Source organism: Pseudorasbora parva, chromosome 12 (assembly GCF_024679245.1).
Source record: "Pseudorasbora parva isolate DD20220531a chromosome 12, ASM2467924v1, whole genome shotgun sequence".
Lineage (NCBI taxonomy): Eukaryota > Metazoa > Chordata > Actinopteri > Cypriniformes > Gobionidae > Pseudorasbora > Pseudorasbora parva.
In genome coordinates, this window is record NC_090183.1 from 30,443,315 (window position 1) to 30,462,346 (window position 19,032).

Below are 19,032 nucleotides of genomic sequence, written 5' to 3' on the forward strand. Positions count from 1 at the left end.
TAAGAAGATCTGCCATCGTCCATTCAAGTGAGCGGAGGTGGGTGGGTGTGGATGTGGCCGAGGGCTTGAGACATAAATTTTGAAGTCAGGGCTTTCATTGTGCCTTTGCATATTGGGAGTTAGCTGCTGGTGCAGTTCTACCGATTTAAGCAAAATGGACATCAGCACGTCCAAGGAGAAAAAGAGTATGATAGTTTGAAAGAGAGAGGGGGGGGGGGGGGACGGATTTGTACGGTTAACCCGTCTTTAGCCAAGATAGTTGAGAGGTGCGAGGTGGAGTAGGGGGTTATCGGAAGAAGGTTTGGAAAGGCGTTTTTTGTAGGCCTCAAAATCTCACAAATGCCCATTCAAAGACTCAGCAGTAGTCGTTCGACTACATTCAAACTAACAAGTATACAAACTTCTCTGAAGTTCTCAGCAAAAAGAAAAAAAAGCGAGTTAGAAAGAGCAAGAGGACAGAAAAGATCATCTTAAGTGTTAAAGTTGGCATTAAAAGTTTGTGACAGAAGTTTTCTTCTGTAGTGTGAAGTGGCTTATGGATTGGATTGGATCAATTGATTGGTTTTCTATTTCTGTGATGTCATGTGTGTGACAGGTTGTCCCGCCCTCACACCAGTTAACATGTCATCAGAGAAGAGATGTCACTGTAAGATTAAAAATAAACGATGTGTACGGATAAATCATTTATAATAAACCCACACCATAACAATAATTTAAAGAGACGAAAAAACATGGAAAAATGACCATTTGATGGATTCTTTAAAGGGATAGTTCACCCATAAATGTACTCATCCTCAAGCCATCCTAGGTGTATATGACATTCTTCTTCAGACGAATATAATCAGAATATACCTTCCACACTTCACGAGAAAAGCAGGTGCCGAACTTTTTCGTTTCTCTGTGTTAACCACACCCACTTCAAATATCTGACCAATCACACGATTGTTCTCGGACACCCCACGAGAACGAGCTGAGAGAAGTCCCAAACCAGGGCTGCGAGAACAAAATGACATCACATTACACTTTCTTCTTAAGTTGAACGCGGTCTGACCCATTGATTCGCTCCAGAAGGCCTTTATTAACCGCCTGTAGCTGTGTGGAGCACTTTTATAATGGATGGATGCACTTTTTTTGGCTACAAATTTTGGCTTGCCATTCACTGCCATTAAAAAACTTGGATTAGCCAGGATATGTATTAATATAACTTTGATTGTATTAATCAGAAAGAAGAATGTAACCCCCATATACCCCCCTCCCATGAAAAAAATAAATAAAATAAATGGCAAAAAGGTTAACAAAAATAACACCCAAACTGAAAGATGGGAGAAAGAGAGCAGAATGAAAAAGGGACAGAAGACAGTTATACTAATGACTAACTACTGGCAGTGAAAGTATGATCTTTATTGATGGGTTGGACTCTTTGCTGAGCTGTAAAAAGTTTGTCTTTTTTATGCCTAGAGGCGATCTATTGAGGTAGAGAAAAATTACACTTGACCTTTCATTCTTTCCTTTTTCTCATTCAAGTGAGATTGTCCTCGAAAAAATGTGAATGTGTTTTCCTTCTTTCTCTCTCTCGCTCTCCTCGTTCTCTTTCACATGCGCTTTTACTAAAAATTGAAATATTGATCTTAATTAGAGTTTGCCGAGCTCAGCAGCTCGCGTTGAGCTTTGAGACAAGCGGCAGCAGACATCTGTCTAAGGCACTTACATCCTCGCCGTCAGAGCGAGGGAACGAGAGGGAAGGGGAGGGTGAGAAAAGAAAGAGTGATTGCTCCATGAATTTCTCTTTCTCTTCCCATGCAGATAACAGAAACTGGTATGTGACCATAGTTAAAGAGCATCTCGAATGCGGATATAATCTTCCTGTACACAAGTGTTAAGTCAAAGCAACCTATCGTTTGACATCTACAGGTTATGACAAACTCTGAAATTCTTGAGTTCTTTGTACTATTTTCTGAATGAAGGTTAAAGAATATTCCATTAATTGGTTTAAGTAGAGCCAACTCAAATTAACTTAAAAGAAAGTTCTAAAATACTTGAGCTCTCAAAAACTGACACATTTTAAGCAATCTGAATTGTTTCCTTGTTTTATGTTTTATGAACTTGTTTCTTTCAATTAACCTTCAATTGACTTAAAATTAATCGGGCTGGGATTTCTATGTGTAATATATATATATATATATATATATATATATATATATATATATATATATATATATATATATATATATATATATATATATATATTTTACGATTAAAGGGTGGAGATTTAGTAGTGTTTAATGTTTTCTGTCAGTTTATGGAGGGGGGTGGGGGTTACCATCATGGTGACAAGTGGCACATGAGCTTAGTTTGAGAAAAGATATAAATGTATTATATTGCTGTCCTGATTCAGCAAGTTCTATGCTGTGCTATCAAGGCATTGTGTTACCAATTAGCAAGGTAGCATTTATTGAATTAGCTAGTTAAAGCTAGTCAAGTTTCCACTACTAAAAAATTGAGATTACATTATTTTTTTAAGTTAAACAGATGAATTAGCATACTCAAATATTTCAAGTTCACACACTGTAAAAAATTATTTAGAAAAAAAGTTACCTGGTTGTCTTAAAATTTTGAGTTCATTGAAATTAAAAATTTTAGTTAATACAATGATTTTTTTTTTAGATTCGACAACCTTTATTAAAATATTATTAAAAGATTTTGTAAGCATATGGGGTAATTGCGTTTTATTTCTGATGACGCAATGAAACATGCCAAATAGATGATTTATCACATTTTTTATGTGGTTCAGATACAATAATATTTTGAGTTTCAATTTATTAAACAAATTTCCTTCATTGTATCAACTCAAATTTTTAATTTCAATGAACTCAAAATTTTAAGGCAACCAGGTTACTTACTTTTTTAAGTTAAACCAACAAAAACCAACATTTTTTTTTACAGTGCAGCAATTAATCTGCAAGTTCTAATTACTTAAACTTAAAATTTCTTAACTTAAAAAATTGAGCAACTGATTGCTTCAATTTTTGTGAGTTTTATCAACGTATTCAGGTTTAAGTGACAAAGTCAAACTAAAACCATGTTAACATGCATATTGCTTATGTCGTGTGGCTATATATTTGAAATGGTGTGTATTTTAAAGCTTACCAATTGGCCTTAATTCCATTATAAGTGGCTTACTCGGTTTTCCAAGAAAAGGAGGGACAAATCAGTTTTTTTCAAATCAGTTGATTAAGGTTAACCTCCATTAAACTGGGATATTCCTTTAAAATAGAAAGAAACCCTGAAAGAAATGCAATGCAAAAAAAGACAAATAAACTAAGAGGGGTTAGGTGATGTATGACAGCTTTAGTTGATTTTACAACACTCATATCAACATGCATTCTTGTGAAGTATTCCTCCCTGCATGAACGATTAAACAGGGGAGAAAGATAGACAGAGAAGTCAAATGAAGGAGTGTTTTCCTTCCCACCATCCCTCTATGTCATCGTAAACGTGGCTCGCATCATGGGCACAGGCTTTATCTCGTTAACACGGCGGCAGGCTTGTCAGTGCCAGCGAGTGTGTCGTGTTCCGCAGCGAGACCCTCGCCACGGTGTATTAATGCCCCCTGTCGTTGCTGCCGGCGATGGTTAACCAGGTTTCCCGTTGCGACCGGCAGTCGTTTGTCACAGAGCACGGAGCAAGAGGCCTTGGTTCAACGGAGCATTAATAGTCTGAATATCAGCAGTCTCCTCCGCACAGTGAGGGGCGTTCAAGGGATTACAGCTCCCATCATCCTCTCTGTACCACTGTTTAACACCCAACATCCTAATTACATTACCCGACGGAGAAGAGGGAGAGGAGGAGGACCGCAAGAGGCAGGCTCATCTACGGACGGATCCTCAATCAAATGCGCATTTTAGGAAAAGACAGGGAGAAGAAAAGGAAAATGACATTGTCAGAAATTAGTTGTGATGGATTTGGTCAGACAGCAGTTAGAGAGGAAAAAGTGAGAGAAGAAGAAAAATGAGCTTTTGAAGAGTGTAAGGGAGGCGTTATGTTTTTTTCCCCTTTTCCTATAGATTCCTTAAGACTCAATTACAGTGACAGACACACACCCATGAACGATGTTCTTTACATCCACCTGCTTCACAACACATGTAGACGAATGTCAATACTTTTCACGCTAAACGAAGCTCCTCTTTAGTCATGATTTTAGGAGTTCTCACACATGAGGGCAAACACGCTCACAATTAAAGAGAGACCCAGTTGCACAAATCATAAAGCAATTTTATTAAGTAGTTTTACATTCTTTGAAAATACAATTTCACAAGCGCACATTCTAAACGATAAAATAAAATTCTTTGCACAACAAACCACAACAGAAACATGGTTTTAAAACCCCCTGAGAATAACTTTGACACTTTGACACTCACTCCGAATGAAAATTTCTGCATTTTTTTTTTTGCAGAACAGTATTTGATAATAACGCATAAATTCAGTTCTGTAATTGTAAATACTTATTAATATATTCTGAGAAATCTGTATAATCAATAATCAAAAACAAAACGCGACTTGATATATATATATATATATATATATATATGTATATATATATATATATATATATATATATATATATATATATATATATATATATATATATATATATATATATATATGTATAAAAAAATAATAGCTGTGAGGGTCAAATGTACAGATGTCTTTGTAAACTGCTCAGGAGAGGCGGAGTCAATTTCTTATTTCTAAAATAAAAGCGAAGTTAAAAAAAAAAAGATTCATTTTTTATTACTGATTAAAACACCCACCATTAGCCCTCCTTTGGCAAGGCTTCCGTTTGTGTTGAAGATAAGAATCGTGGCTTGATATGTAGCGTCTTTCCTGTAACAGAGAGAAGAAAGGGGAAGAAAAATCCCACAAAAGGAACTCTGTGCCAAAGGAAAAGAACAACATGTTATCCACTAAATGTTATTTCATGTACTCGAGGAAGTGAATTGTGATTGTTTCAGAGGTGGACAGTAACTAAGTACATTTACCTTAGTACTGTACTTAAGTACACTTTTTGATTTTCTTTACTTGAGCAGACAGCCTATCAGGAATCACTCTTGTAGGGTCACGTGAAGTTCAATGATTTCCCATCATTTCTTTTAACATTGATTTATAGTTTATAGCAAAATGTAAGAAAATGGATTTCAAAATGCTCATTATGGCGAGTATTCACATAAACAAAGTTGATTATGTCTTAAGTGAAGGTAAACAGTTGGGAGAATATCAGATACAAAGCGCTGTCACTTTAAGGCCGACTGCATAGATCATATACACTAATACACATCAGTATATATGATCCATGCATTTGGCCTTAAAGTGACAGCGCTTTGTAACTTTTATACAAGTATTTAAATTAGTTAGTAGTATGCTAATATGTAGGATGGAGCATCACTGACTGGCTTAAACTATGATGGCATAATGTGCCATCACATGGCACATTACAACGATAATAAAGTAATGCGTAGACATAAAAAAGGAAATTTACTTTTGATACTTAAGTACTTTTGAAAACAAATACTTCTGTACTTTCACTTAAGTAAAAATCTGTTTTTACAACTTTCACTTGTAACGGAGTAATATTTGACCAATAGTACTTTTACTTTTACTCAAGTAATGAAGTTGTATACTTTGTCCACCTCTGGATTGTTTGATGGTTACACAGCAGTAACTGATGCTACAATTGAAGCAGATGAAACTTTGATTTGGAAAAACAAAACAGACGGACAAGAAATAAATAGCACCTGCTATGTAATGACAGGAGTAGCTATCACTCTGTTTTTACTGATAGAGGAGTGACACATGAGTGTGTGATTGTCTCAGAGTGAGTGATAGCACAGAGACTGAAGGGAAAAGAGAAGACGCAGGCAGTGATGCATAGAGTCTGGGATAATTTATGCAAAGCAGAGAGAAGTTTGTCTGGAAGGCCACAATCTTTAGAGTGAGAGCTACACTGTCATTAGTAACAATTAACTGCTCCAAGTGTGAGTCTGTGTGGCTGGTAACCTCGCTAGAGTTGGGAATCGAGAGTTAGTTCTTATTTAGAACCAGCTCCAATGTTTTTAAATGAAACGCACACATATACGCGTGCACGTAAACACACACACTTGCACTCGCGCATGCACACACACACACACACACACACACACACTTGCACTTGCGCACGTACACGAACACTTTACCATCTTTATGGGGACTCTACATAGACGTAATGCTCTTTATACTGTACTAACAGTATAATCTAACCCCGGCCCTTACACTAACCCTACCCCTAAACCTATCCATCCACAAAACTTTCTGCATTTTTATATTTTCAAAGAAACTCATTCTGTATGATTTATAAGTTTGTATCCTCATGAGGACACCATGAGTCTGTGTGCATTCAGGTTAAAGTTCCCATTGGGATAGAAAAACATGAACGTGTGCAAACATTTCATGTTGTATGTGGACTCTCCATAGACAATGATTTTATACTGTACCAATTCTATCCCCTAGCCACAATCCTTCCCATCACGGAAAACTTGCATTTTTAAATAAAAAAAAAAAAACGAATACTAGTCTGATTTATAAGTTGTGTTCCTCATGGGGACCAAAAAAGATTTCGGAAATCCTTTGTGGGGACATTTTATCCTCATAAAGGAGGGTTTACTTGGACCACCCACCCATACCAAACCTCCCCCATACCAACCCCCCCCCCCCCCCCCACACACACACACACACACACCTGGTTCACTATCTTTGTGGGGACTCTCCATAGACATAATGGTTTTTATACTGTACAAACTATATATTCTATCCCCTCAATCATTTTCGAAAAAATAAAAAATAAAATAAATAATTCAATTTAGGTCCCCATGGCGACATGAGTCAGTGTGCATTCAGGTTGTCCCCAACGGGATAGAAAAACATGAACACATACACATGCACAAGGGTGATTTTAATGACTTTCAGTTTAAGTACTAGTTCTGGAACATCTGTTTGCAGCCGAAGCGGATATAAAAACGTAATAAAATGTAATGCGATATTTAAGCATCAGAGCTGCTGTCATAATGATCAGCACCAGGCATGTTTGCCAATCTGAAGAGAATGTGTTTTAAATTCCAGTTAAATTAATGTATTTGGATTGATGCCGTAAACAGGAGGTATAAATTCCAATTAGAATGTTTTCACAACAAAGAACTCAAATAAGCTAATATTTAAAAGAAATCCATATTTACATTTTTACTTCATAACCAATTTGACTAAAAAAGTAAATTTGGTAGACTAATTATTTTGTTTAAAATGTAACAAAATTAACAAAGTTTTTAAGGACACGTTATGTTATGTTGAAATCTAAAATGCATTAAGTATGGTTTTCCAAACATTATCCATCGTTTCATCTCCAAGATAATTCAAGATAATTATTAACACAACGATTAAGGAATCCAGATTGTTGAAGTTAATCAGAAAAGTCAAATTTGCTTTGAGAGCAGCAATTGTTCAGTCTGTATGTAGCAGATTATTTCAGACAACAGGATGAGAAAGTGACATGTGAAAAGCCATGGTGGTCTGGTGGGCACCTGTGCTATTCTGAGACTCAGGGCTGCCATCAATGATCCCAAAGGGAAACTGGTCTGGAACTTGGCATCAGAGAAGTAGGAAGTGTTTGTGAGTGTGTGTGTATGCACAACAAGCACAAATTTTGTATATAAATATGCAGACATGACATAAATAAACTTGCCATAATTCATGAAAGCTTTGAAAAATAGAAAGCAAACATGCATGAACATTAGCTAAAACAGAGAGACAAGAGAATGAGTGAATGGGCTTCAGTATGTCCATGTGACTGAAAAGACACTGTTAGGGTGTAAGGTCAGAGGTTAATGACAGCGGTTTCTGTTCTGCAGTAACTCATTTAAAATAGGAAGTGTCAAAGCATGAAAAAGGAGAAGACAAAATTAAAAGAGTTCAACTGGATTTAAAAAAGTGATATGCAGTCTCAGGTCAGTCTTATTGAGTGTGGAGATAGAAAGACAGTGTTCCATAGGGTGCGGCTGGTGTCTCTGTGTGTGTGTGTGTGTGTGTGTGTGTGTGTGTGAGAATATAGGGCCCCTCTCCTCTAATCCTCTATCAGTCAGACTGACATACCAGCTTCAGCTGTGCCTGTCCTTAACAACAAACCTAAATATTAGTAACCCCTCAGTAAGTATTATATACCTCATGTAGTTCGCTCTTAAATAATATCACCCTCTCGTTATTATTAACCCCATCACTGCGCATTAAATAACACAACTATTTACTCCATAAATATTTATCATCTCCATACTCTTTATATATACAGTGACGCCAAAAAGTATTTGAACTCTTAAGCCACTCTTAAAAAGGCTATTAAAAAATAGTTACACACACACACACACACACACACACACACACACACACACACACACACACACACACACACACACACACACACACACACACACACACACACACACACACACACACACACACACACACACACACACACACACACACACACACACACACACACACACACACAAATACACACACACACACACACAACAGATTTCTCATGGTGGAATACGGGATGGGATAGACAGGCCACATTTCACATATTTCATTATAACAATATACACCGATCAGGCATATCATTATGACTACCTTCCTAATATTGTGTTGGTCCCCCTTTTGCTGCCAAAACAGCCCTGACCTGTCGAGGCATGGACTCCACTGGACCCCTGAAGGTGTGCTTTAGTATCTGGCACTGATATGTTAGCAGCAGGTCCTTTAAGTCCTGCAAGTTGCAAGGTGGGGCTCCATGGATCGGACTTCAGCGCATCCTACAGATGCGCGATTAAATTGAGATCTGGGGAATTTGGAGGCCAAGTCAACACCTCAAACTTGTTGTGCTCCTCAAACTATTCCTGAACCATTTTTGCTTTGTGGCAGGGCGCATTATCCTGCTGAAAGACGCCACAGCCACCAAGAAATACCGGTTCCATGAAAAAGTGTACATGATCTGCAACAATCCTTAGGTAGGTGGTACGTGTTAAAGTAACATTCACATGGATGACAGGACCCAAGGGTTCCTAGCAGAACATTGCACAAAGCATTGCACTGCCTCTGCCAGCTTGCCTTCTTCCCATAGTGCATCCTGGTGCCATGTGTTCCCCAGGTAACTGACGCTGACGCACCCGGGCCATCTACGTGATGTAAAAGAAAATGTAATTCATCAGAGCAGGCCACCTTCTTCCATTGCTCTGTGGTCCAGTTCTGATGCTCACGTGTCTACTGTTTGCGCTTTGGGCGGTGGACAGGGGTCAGCATTGGCACCATGACTGGTCTGTGGCTATGCAGCCCCATATTCAACAAACTGTGTATTCTGACACTTTTCTATCAGAACCAGCATTAACTTCTTGAGCAATTTGAGCTAAAGTAGCTTGTCTGTTTGATCTGACAACCCGGGTCAGCCTTCGTTCCCCACGTTTGGTTCCACACCCTTCCTTCCTTGGGCCACCTTTGATAGATACTGACCACTACAGACCAGAAGCACAAGAGCTGCAGTTTTGTAGATGCTCTGACCAGTTGTGTAGCCATCACAATTTGGCCACAATCCCACCCACTAACAGGTGCAATGAAGAAGAGATAATGAGTGTTATTCACTTCACCTGTCAGTGTTCGTAATGTTATGCCTGATCGGTATACATCATAAATATATAAATATGTTTATATAATATAAAAACAAAACAAAGAAGCAAATTACAAACAACAGGACAAACTAAATAAACTATGTTTTTAAAGTACAGCAGATTTAATAAACATGTATATGTTTAATATCTTTTGTTGTATTAACATTAAAATCACAGGTATTTTTGGCTGCTGTGACTTTAAGACCAAATGCTAGGATCTAATATACTGACACATATCTGGTTTTCACCGAATCGTTGTGGAAAATTGCATTTTGACAACTGGTTGTATGACCATTCAGGCGTAAAGAGAACTGAATTTGGGATAGAGAGAGCACTTGTGGTGTTTATCATTCAGCGTGATACTACGTTGCATAACAACTAGATAAACTCTTTTTGAAGATAAATGTACACACACACACTTCGACATCTTCACGTCTGACCTGCTCTCCTCCACGTTCTCTAATATCCCGCCTTTACTAACTGCAAGTTAATCGATAATGAATTGTGATTGGCTACATATGATTAGGCTATTCTCGCGTGACAATAGACTGCTAGTCGCTTTTATGATAACCTAGAAAAGACAATTTAGGAAAGAAGAAATATGGAACAAAACTGATTTTTTTTTTCATAAGTGAGGACACTAAAAATAAATCTAAAATACAGGACTGCCCCAGGAAAAACGGGACATGTGGTCACCCAATGTATGAACGTCCCAGAAGAGTAACCACAGGTGTTGATCACTGTGTGCCCAAATACTTAATTAATATAATTCTCAAATAAAACCGAATAAATGTATTTTTGTGATTGCTTTGCTATCTTTCTTTAAAGAGCCACTTGGGTAACACTTAACCAATACAATTAAGTGTAGCTTAAATGTCTAAATACTTTGTAAGAGCCAATGTATGCATCGCATCTAATGCATGCTATTATTAATCATTATATTATTATTTAAATCTAACTTCCTGCTCACATACAGTACACACCTTTGGCCTGTAAGCCTGCCGTGTGAAGGATCTTTGGGGAATCAAGGTTCTCTGATGTATCAGGGGAGCTGGACAAAGAAATGAAGGAGGGCAGCTTCTCAGGACCCGAGGACGAGCCCTCATCTGCCTGTATGGACACAGTAGACTGAGTCTGAACTTCCTCCGGACTGAAAAGGCAAAACACAAATTATTATAAAAAAGAAAAAGATTTATTTTCTTTTATAAGTGTTCATTTTATTTTCAAAGGAATTTATAAATGATCAGTATGCCTATGGGAGAGTTGGGTTATTCAGGTCACTTCCCTGTAAATAATAGTAATATAAAAATACAGATGGCAAATTAGAATATTAAAGGCCTATGTGGGATGAGTTCCTGTTCCTGACCTCTTTATAACATCTCTGGTGCGAGCTTTTTTGGCCGGTCCAAAGCTTGCGTTAGAGCCGGTGCGTTTCACACTCTCTCTGTGGTGTAACTTGCATTTGGTCCCACGTGGACACACGCCGGTACTGGAGAAGTCTGGACACACCAGTGTGTGTTTCTTCTTACACTGAGGAGAGAACAGAATATTGCTTTATTTCTTTATGTCCAGATTCACAATGGATGTTTTGTGGGTTGGTAATGAACATGTGGGACACCGTCGGGCTTAACGAAAGCACATATTTCATATTTGCCACACTCTATAGGAGTGCACTGAAGTTAGCAAAAGTAAGTGTTTGTGTGTGATCACACATCAGTAGGTGCATGTATCTGATAAGTGAGAGAAGGTGAGCATGTGTTTGTGTGTGTAAGTGAGAGAAGGTGAGAGTGTCTGTGTGCCTGTGTAATTTGGGCGTAAATTGGTAGCTTCATTCTTCGGGAGACCCGATCCCTCCCACCTGTCAGAGGAGCTAATTATACCCCACTATGGGGTGAGGAGCGCGAGACGCGTGTACAAGTGAGAGAGGGGGGACTGGGTGAGTGTGGGGCAAGTTGCTCCATAAATAGAGAGAGAGAGAGAGAGAGAGAGAGAGAGAGAGAGAGAGAGAGAGAGAGAGAGAGAGAGAGAGAGAGAGAGAGAGAGAGAGAGCGAGAGAGCGAGAGAGCGAGAGAGCGAGAGTGTCTGTAAGCTGAAGGTGGCTGAAGGATCGTGTGTCCGGGAACAGTGTGGACTCCCTTTCACCCTTCAGGGACAGACCGCCCAGAGACACTCTCCCCCAACAGGGATCAGGTCAGAGACAGAAACGGCCTAAAATTACCCAATCTACAGTTATAACAGTTATAACACCAGAGGCTCTCATCTTATGCTTAGAAATGAAAGGCACTCAGAAATCAGACATATTTTGTAAGATTTAACCCTCAGGGACAGTTCACACACATGAAACATGTTCTTGTAATCCAGCTGTGATACTTTTTTAATTGTTGCACATATGCAGCCACTTTTTCTTCCTTCAGTTTATAGCACCAGTTTTTTTTTTTTTACGGCGTGTGAAAAATAGCTCACCAATATGACCCACAGTAAACCCCTATAGTAAATGCATCATGTGTAACTGCCGCATTCGGAGGTCAAGTAAAAGCCAGCTACGGTGAAAAATACAAACAACAACAAAAAAAGTTGTCATTCAAATTCATGTCTAGATTATGAGATTAAGGAACAGACTTTATCACTAATTGCAGACGTACAGTGGCTATGGAATTTTTAAGCCCAAGAGGACAGCTTTTGCTATATTTTCTGTTATACAGGAAACACTTTAAGTATATTTTATATATACACACAGAGGCTAGTGTAACTGGATTATCGCACCCAATGAATCTGGGTCTCTAATGCCCCCTAAATCATCCTATAGACAACATCATCACTCACCACACTCATGGCTAATTGGCTCAATTTGCTAAATCCCCTGCCACTTGAATTCAGTCGATTCCAATTCCACCCCATTTCAGAAGAGCATTTGGGACCTTTCTTTTTTTAAACACCCATTTGTTTCTTGTTTGACTGATAACATCCATGTCGCGCTTTAATCACTCAAAGGTCCGGTGAAGGCAGATAGAACAAATGTGTAAATTGTGAGAAATTACAAACACCGAGAAGGCTAATCTGATTATAAGAGTGCTGCTTGTGTAATTCTGCAGATTCTGATTTCATATTTACGACGATATAAACAATTACTACTAATGTGCCTGATCTTTGAATTATGTTTATGGAGAAAATGTCAAGTCACACAGACTTTTTCACTAAAAATGGTACATTTCATGCAAAGTGTCTCCTTTCATATAAGTTACTAGCTTTCCCTTTTAAATCACAGCAAAAATGAATGCCAGATACACCCAATCATCAGACAACTGATAAAATAATATTGATGTGCGGCAATATATATATATATATAACCGACATCACTGTTCCTGAGCTCATAATGTATTCAGTATAATTGGAAAAATAAAAACATAAAATGACCGTTGCTTTGTTGGCCTCTATGTCACAACTAATATGGCGTATAGCAGTGGTTCCCAACCACGTTCCTGGAGGCCCCGTTACACTGCACATTTTGCATGTCTCCTCAATCAAACACACCTAATTCAGGTCATCAGCTCATTAGTAGTGACTCAAAGATCTGAAATGGGTGTTTCAGACAAAGGAGATATGCAAAATGTACAATGTCCCCCAACATTGTACATTTTCTCCAGGCTCCAGGAACGTGTTTGGGAACCACTGGCTGTTTTGCTGTGAAATGTACCTACAATTACACTGGCATCTCCAGGGCATTTATAATTCAACAACATTGACTGGATCCACAGAGTATTCTCTCACGTGTCAACAGACTGTTTGATGCATATTGACTGCTAAGATGGCCAGAGCTGGTTGAACCCACCAATTTCAGACTTTTTGGCTTCTATGCTACATCCTGAAGTCAGTGTGCACGTTTTTAATCTTTCAGGAGTAAAAAAGGTTTGCCAAGCTGCCACAGTCGAGTCTTACAGTGACTATTCCCCAAATCTGCAAGGATCATGACATCAAATCTTTTTCAGGAGTTTTGTCGAGTGTAAATAAGTCTGTATAATCTTTTGTAGAGCCTTCAGCTCTTTTGTTTGCAAGAGCTAACACTGTTGCATAGAAGTATATTATCATGGAAGCCTTGCCAGATTTGTCGCACAAAAACCATAAACCACACCCTTTTCTTAAGTGGGGGGAATTCCTGGCCATTTCAAAGTTTGGGAGAATTCAAAGTCTGGTTTATGAGACCAACTTAAGTTGGTCAGCATGTTTAGTTCACCCAAAAAATGTAATTCCAAACCTGTCTGTCTGTGTCTGGGAAGAACACTTTTGAAAGAGCACTACTTCTGACAGAAGTGAACACTGAACTCTTCTAAAAGAAGATATGTTGAAAAATGCATTTTTCCTCCATAGAGTGAAAGGGCAGTTGGGTCCAATATTGTTTTGGGCTTCAACGGCTTTCATTTAAAGGGCAAAAACAATTTATAAATCACAACATGCATTTAATGATTAGAAAAATCTGAAAACAGTTCTAGAAGTAGTAGTAGAAGTAGTAGTAGTAGTTAAGCCTTTATTTGTCCCGCAATGGGGGAATTGGATTTAGCAAGAGCAGGGATAGGTAAAATAGTAGTATCACAGTATATCAGTATAGCAGTAAACACACACACACACACACACACACACACACACACACACACACACACACACACACACACACACACACACACACACACACACACACACACACACACACACACACACACACACACACACACACACACACAGAAAAACCTAAGATTAACTAAATTATGCTAATAGATATTGCACGTTTCAAGTATTGCTCAGTGAAGTGGCAAATTACTTATATTAAACATTTATATAAAACATAAAAACCTTTTTGTAGTTTTTTCAACTTTTCTGTAATTCTTTTCTGTTTGTCCATATACATTCAGTTTATTTTAGTTTTTTAACTAGTTTTCACAAATCTTTTAATTGCTCTTTTAATAAAAAAGTTGAATTATTAAACCAATAATTTAATTTATACAAATTAGGGAAAGCTAAAATATGAGAAGTATGTGTGATATACAGTCCCTGACAAAAGTCTTGTCGCTTATCTATTTAGAAATACCTGATATTAACCTGACTTTTAATTAATTCATTGGTGTTAGAAATAGCTCATATGAAAAGCTAAAACCCTCCCAAATGATGATAAATAATGTTCACAGAGAAAATATTTATCATTTAATCAAGACAGAAAGGTCAAATTTTGGCAAGACAAACGTTTTGTCGCCTATACAGAAATTGAACAAATTTACTGCAAATACAAAAATATGTCAGCAAATTAAGTTGTGGTGCTGTGAGATCCAAATTTAATATCTTGTATGACTTCCATGAGCTTGAAGGACTGCATCCATGCGGTTTGGCAAGGATTCATACAATTTATTGATGAAGTCATCAGGAATAGCTAAGAAAGCAGTCTTGCATGCCTCCCAGAGTTCATCAATATTCTTTGGTTTCGTCTTCCATGCGTCCTCTTTCATCCTACCCCACATATGCTCAATGATGTTCATGTCTGGTGACTGGGCTGGCCAATCCTGGAGCATCTTGATCTTCTTCGCCTGAGGAACTTTGATGTGGAGATGGAAGTATGCGATGAAGCACCGTCCTGCTGCAGAATTTGGCCTCTTTTATGGTTGGGAATATAAGAGGTAGCTAAGATTTCTTGGTATTTTAGACTATTGATGTTGCCTTCCACCCTGCAGATCTCTCGCACACCCCCATACTGGATGTAACCCCAGACCATGATTTTTCCGCCACCAAACTTCACTGTTTTCTGGGTGAATCTCGGATCCATTCGGGCACCAGTAGGTCTCCTGCAATATTTGCGGTGACTGTGGTGTAATTCAACAGAAGATTCATCTGAAAATGCACCTTCTGCCACTTTTCCTGCGTCCATCCTTTTAGCAGGCTGTGGGCCTTGGCAAATGCCACACGGTTTTTCAATTGTATTTTGTTTAGTGCTGGCTTCTGGGCACTGATTCGACCATGGAGGCCATTTCGAGACAGAATCCGACAAACTGTTCTGGTTGACACAGGGACTTCAGGTGACCAGGTCTCGTGGAGCTCTGCTGCAGTGGAAAATGGGCTGGCCTTGGATTTGAGCCAACAAACGGTCCTCTTGAGCAGTTGTCTTGCGGGGTCTGCCTGACCTGGGCTTGTCAAAAAATGTCTCCAGTCTCTTCAAATCTTTTTTTTATCCTCTGTATTTGATGCTGAGACACATTGGTGTCTGCCACATCAGCAGTGGATCTGGTATTCAGCCTCTTGATAATCAAAACTTTAGTCTCAGGGTGAATCTTAGGCATGTTTGCAGAGGTCTAGTTGCAGTTGATGTGAAGGTCTAGTGTACTGGGGTTCTTTTTATACACACTTGAGACCTAATTGATCCATTATTACAGGTCACAGGTGAAGCTCATATGACAAGGTGACAACACTTATGTCTTTGCAAAAATTGGCTCAATGGGCTTTACCAAGCTGTGAATATTAGAATACTTTTTGAAAGTTTAGTTTTTCACTGAAACATTATCACAAAAGCTGGTGGGATTAAAATGAGCCATTTCTTGTAAAGAAATCTTGATTAGAAATATATTTCAGCGCCACTTTAGGTCAATTTGTACACAAGCGACAAGACTTTTGTCAGGGACTGTAAATCCAGTGTTGAGGAAACTGCTACAATCTACTTATACGTTAAGATCAAGTCAAGCTTTCATTGTTAAAAAAAAGTTAGCTACACTATAAAAAAAGTTACTATCAAAAAAGTAGCTATTCTTAATTTTTTACTGTGACATTTTATATTACAAATTATATAAGAATGTTTAAAGCTCCTCTGTGGTGACAATCAAGGTTTTAATGTTGTTTAGTGTTTTTAATATGTTTAAAGACAAACCATGTGCAAATTCATAACGCAACATGCTTTATAAGCCCCATATGCAGCTAACGTTGATGCACTGTGCATTGACACATTTCTATCTGAACCAGCATTAACTTAAGCTATTTGAACTACAGCAATTTGGTAGCTAGTCTGTTTGATCAGACCACACAAACCAGCATTCACTCCCCAAGTGACCCTGTCGCCAGTTCACCACTGTTCCTTCCTTAGACCACTTTTGATATATACTGACCACTGCACAAAGGAACACCCCACAAGAGCTGCAGTTTTGGAGATGCTCTGACCAAGTCGTCTATACATCACAATTTGGCCCTTGTCAAACTCACTCAAATCCTTACGCTTGTCCATTTTTCCTGCTTCTAACACCTCAACTTTGAAGATAAAATGTTCACTTGTTGCCTAATATATCCTACTCACTAACAGGTGCAGATGATGAAGAGATGAGTGTTATCACTTCACCAGTCAGTGGTCAGAATGTTCCGCCTGGTATGTATATCCCAAACTGACAGTCTAAGTGCAAAATTGCTACAAATGTATGCTAAAAAAAATATATGCAACACATACAGTGATGGAGCTTACAGCATTAACTGTGAATGGAGCCATTTTGAGACGCGAATCATGAGCTGCTTGCGAGAAGTGCACTTTGTTCTGAAACCCGGCACACCTATTTAATTTGATCACATTTTTATGTTCGATTGACAGATGCTTTGCCAAAGCAATGGCACAAAACACAACGTTAGTGATCTTTTAGGTTCATCCCAAAACTGTGGCGGGACAAATTAAACTATGAAATACACATTAGAAATAAACATCGAATTAGAGTGCAATGAAACAGGCTATTATTCACCTGCATGTGCTTGAAGTCTTAGATGCAGACAGCATTTTAATCTTTGGCTTGCATAAATTACATGCAAAAGTGTAACCTTTACTAGTCGATTCATCAACTTATAAGTTGATTGGCTATTTGGAATCATATCTAATTAGAAGAAAATCCTACTGATGGGATGGGAAGTGGACGCAGTACTGAGAAGGCTCATTAACTTTGATGTTCACGGCTGTGATCCGGGCAAAGAAAACACAAAAGCCCTAGTCCTCCCCAACCGTGCTCTCTCATACATTTTAATTTACATAAAAGCAGCAAAATAGAGAGAAAAGAGAAGTGTGTGAGAGAAAAAAAAGAGAAGTGGATGGAACATCTTTATATCAGTGCAAGTTAACAATTTTCCACTTGATTTAAGAAAGGCTGGGAAGTCTCTGGGGCCTATTAGAAGAGCTTTCTACTGGCCACAAAGCAGAAAGAGTCAGCACATTTTACATTACTGAGACAGTGAGCAAGAAAGAGCGAGAGAGAGACAGAAAGATAGAATGGTGGTGTGAGCTTATGATAAAGAGCTGGGAAATGAGAATAGTGACAGAGTGATAGAGGGATGAGAGGAAGGGTAGGAGAATCAAAAGAAGAGTGATCAGGGTGAGTTGTGAATGGATGTGGCCAACAAACAAAAGAAGAAACGGGACAGAAAAAACATGGGAAATGGCAGACAGAAAGAGTGAGCCGGAGAAGGAGAAAAAGAATAGAGGGAGGGAGAAATGAAGAGGATGAGAGTGTTCTTTAACCCTTGCTCCGCTGGCGTATCCATTGCTGGCCTCTCGCCTGTACTGCTGTCATCAGCACTTTTTCACGTCCATAATTATGGTGTGCTATCCATCATATCTAAGACAGTGCTTTTGGGACGGCGCAAAATTACAGACCTAAGCACTTCGGCTAATAGAATAAATATTAATATCTCTCTTCTTATATATTCTCATTCTCACCCCAAATATTTAAATGAGCCCTGACAGCGGGAGAATGCATTTGTTACGATGAAGGGAAAGCAAAGAAGAACAAATGGAGGGGAAAAAACAGAGCGAGAGACAGACAGAGACAAAGAGAGAAGACGGGAGAAGCAGAAAACACTGCGGAGAAACAATTCATTAGAATGAGACAAATCCAAAGAGGAAGAAACTGATAGGGGCGGCCATGAAAGTTTCTGCGGAAGAACAATAAAGCCAGGCAAAAATAAATGACTTTTGTTCTGGCATATATGAATTATGTTATTATCTCAAAAGCTTCCCGGCTTAAATCTGTAGCAAAAAGAGTAAACCTTTTGATAATAACTTTACAGTAAAGTTCTTTTATTTTTTTAAAATGCAGTAAGCAGCGTGAACTAACAACGAAAAGTTTTTAAAAGTTTTTTTAAGCTTGATAATGTTCATTTATAAAGAAAATTCTTAATTCATGTTCATTCATTATACATTACATAATGTTTATTTATGATTAACATATATTAACCAAAATGAATATATGCTGCAAAGCATTGTTCATTGTTAGTTCATGATGTCTAATTAACCAATGTA

The 19,032-nt window shown here is 38.3% G+C and overlaps 1 protein-coding gene across 1 annotated transcript in view; it reads right to left on the reverse strand.

The window, feature by feature from the left end:
- Nucleotides 1-4,689: 4,689 nt before the first annotated feature.
- Nucleotides 4,690-19,032, reverse strand: part of zc3h3 (zinc finger CCCH-type containing 3) — a 103,206-nt gene continuing 88,863 nt past the window's right edge. Inside the window, exons 10-12 of the mRNA XM_067459845.1 lie at nucleotides 11,104-11,267; nucleotides 10,721-10,887; nucleotides 4,690-4,884 (exon numbers count right to left, since the gene is read on the reverse strand). Of these exons, the coding sequence (XP_067315946.1) occupies nucleotides 4,814-4,884; nucleotides 10,721-10,887; nucleotides 11,104-11,267 (402 nt within the window). The 3' untranslated portion in view covers nucleotides 4,690-4,813. The remainder of the gene's footprint in view (nucleotides 4,885-10,720; nucleotides 10,888-11,103; nucleotides 11,268-19,032) is intronic.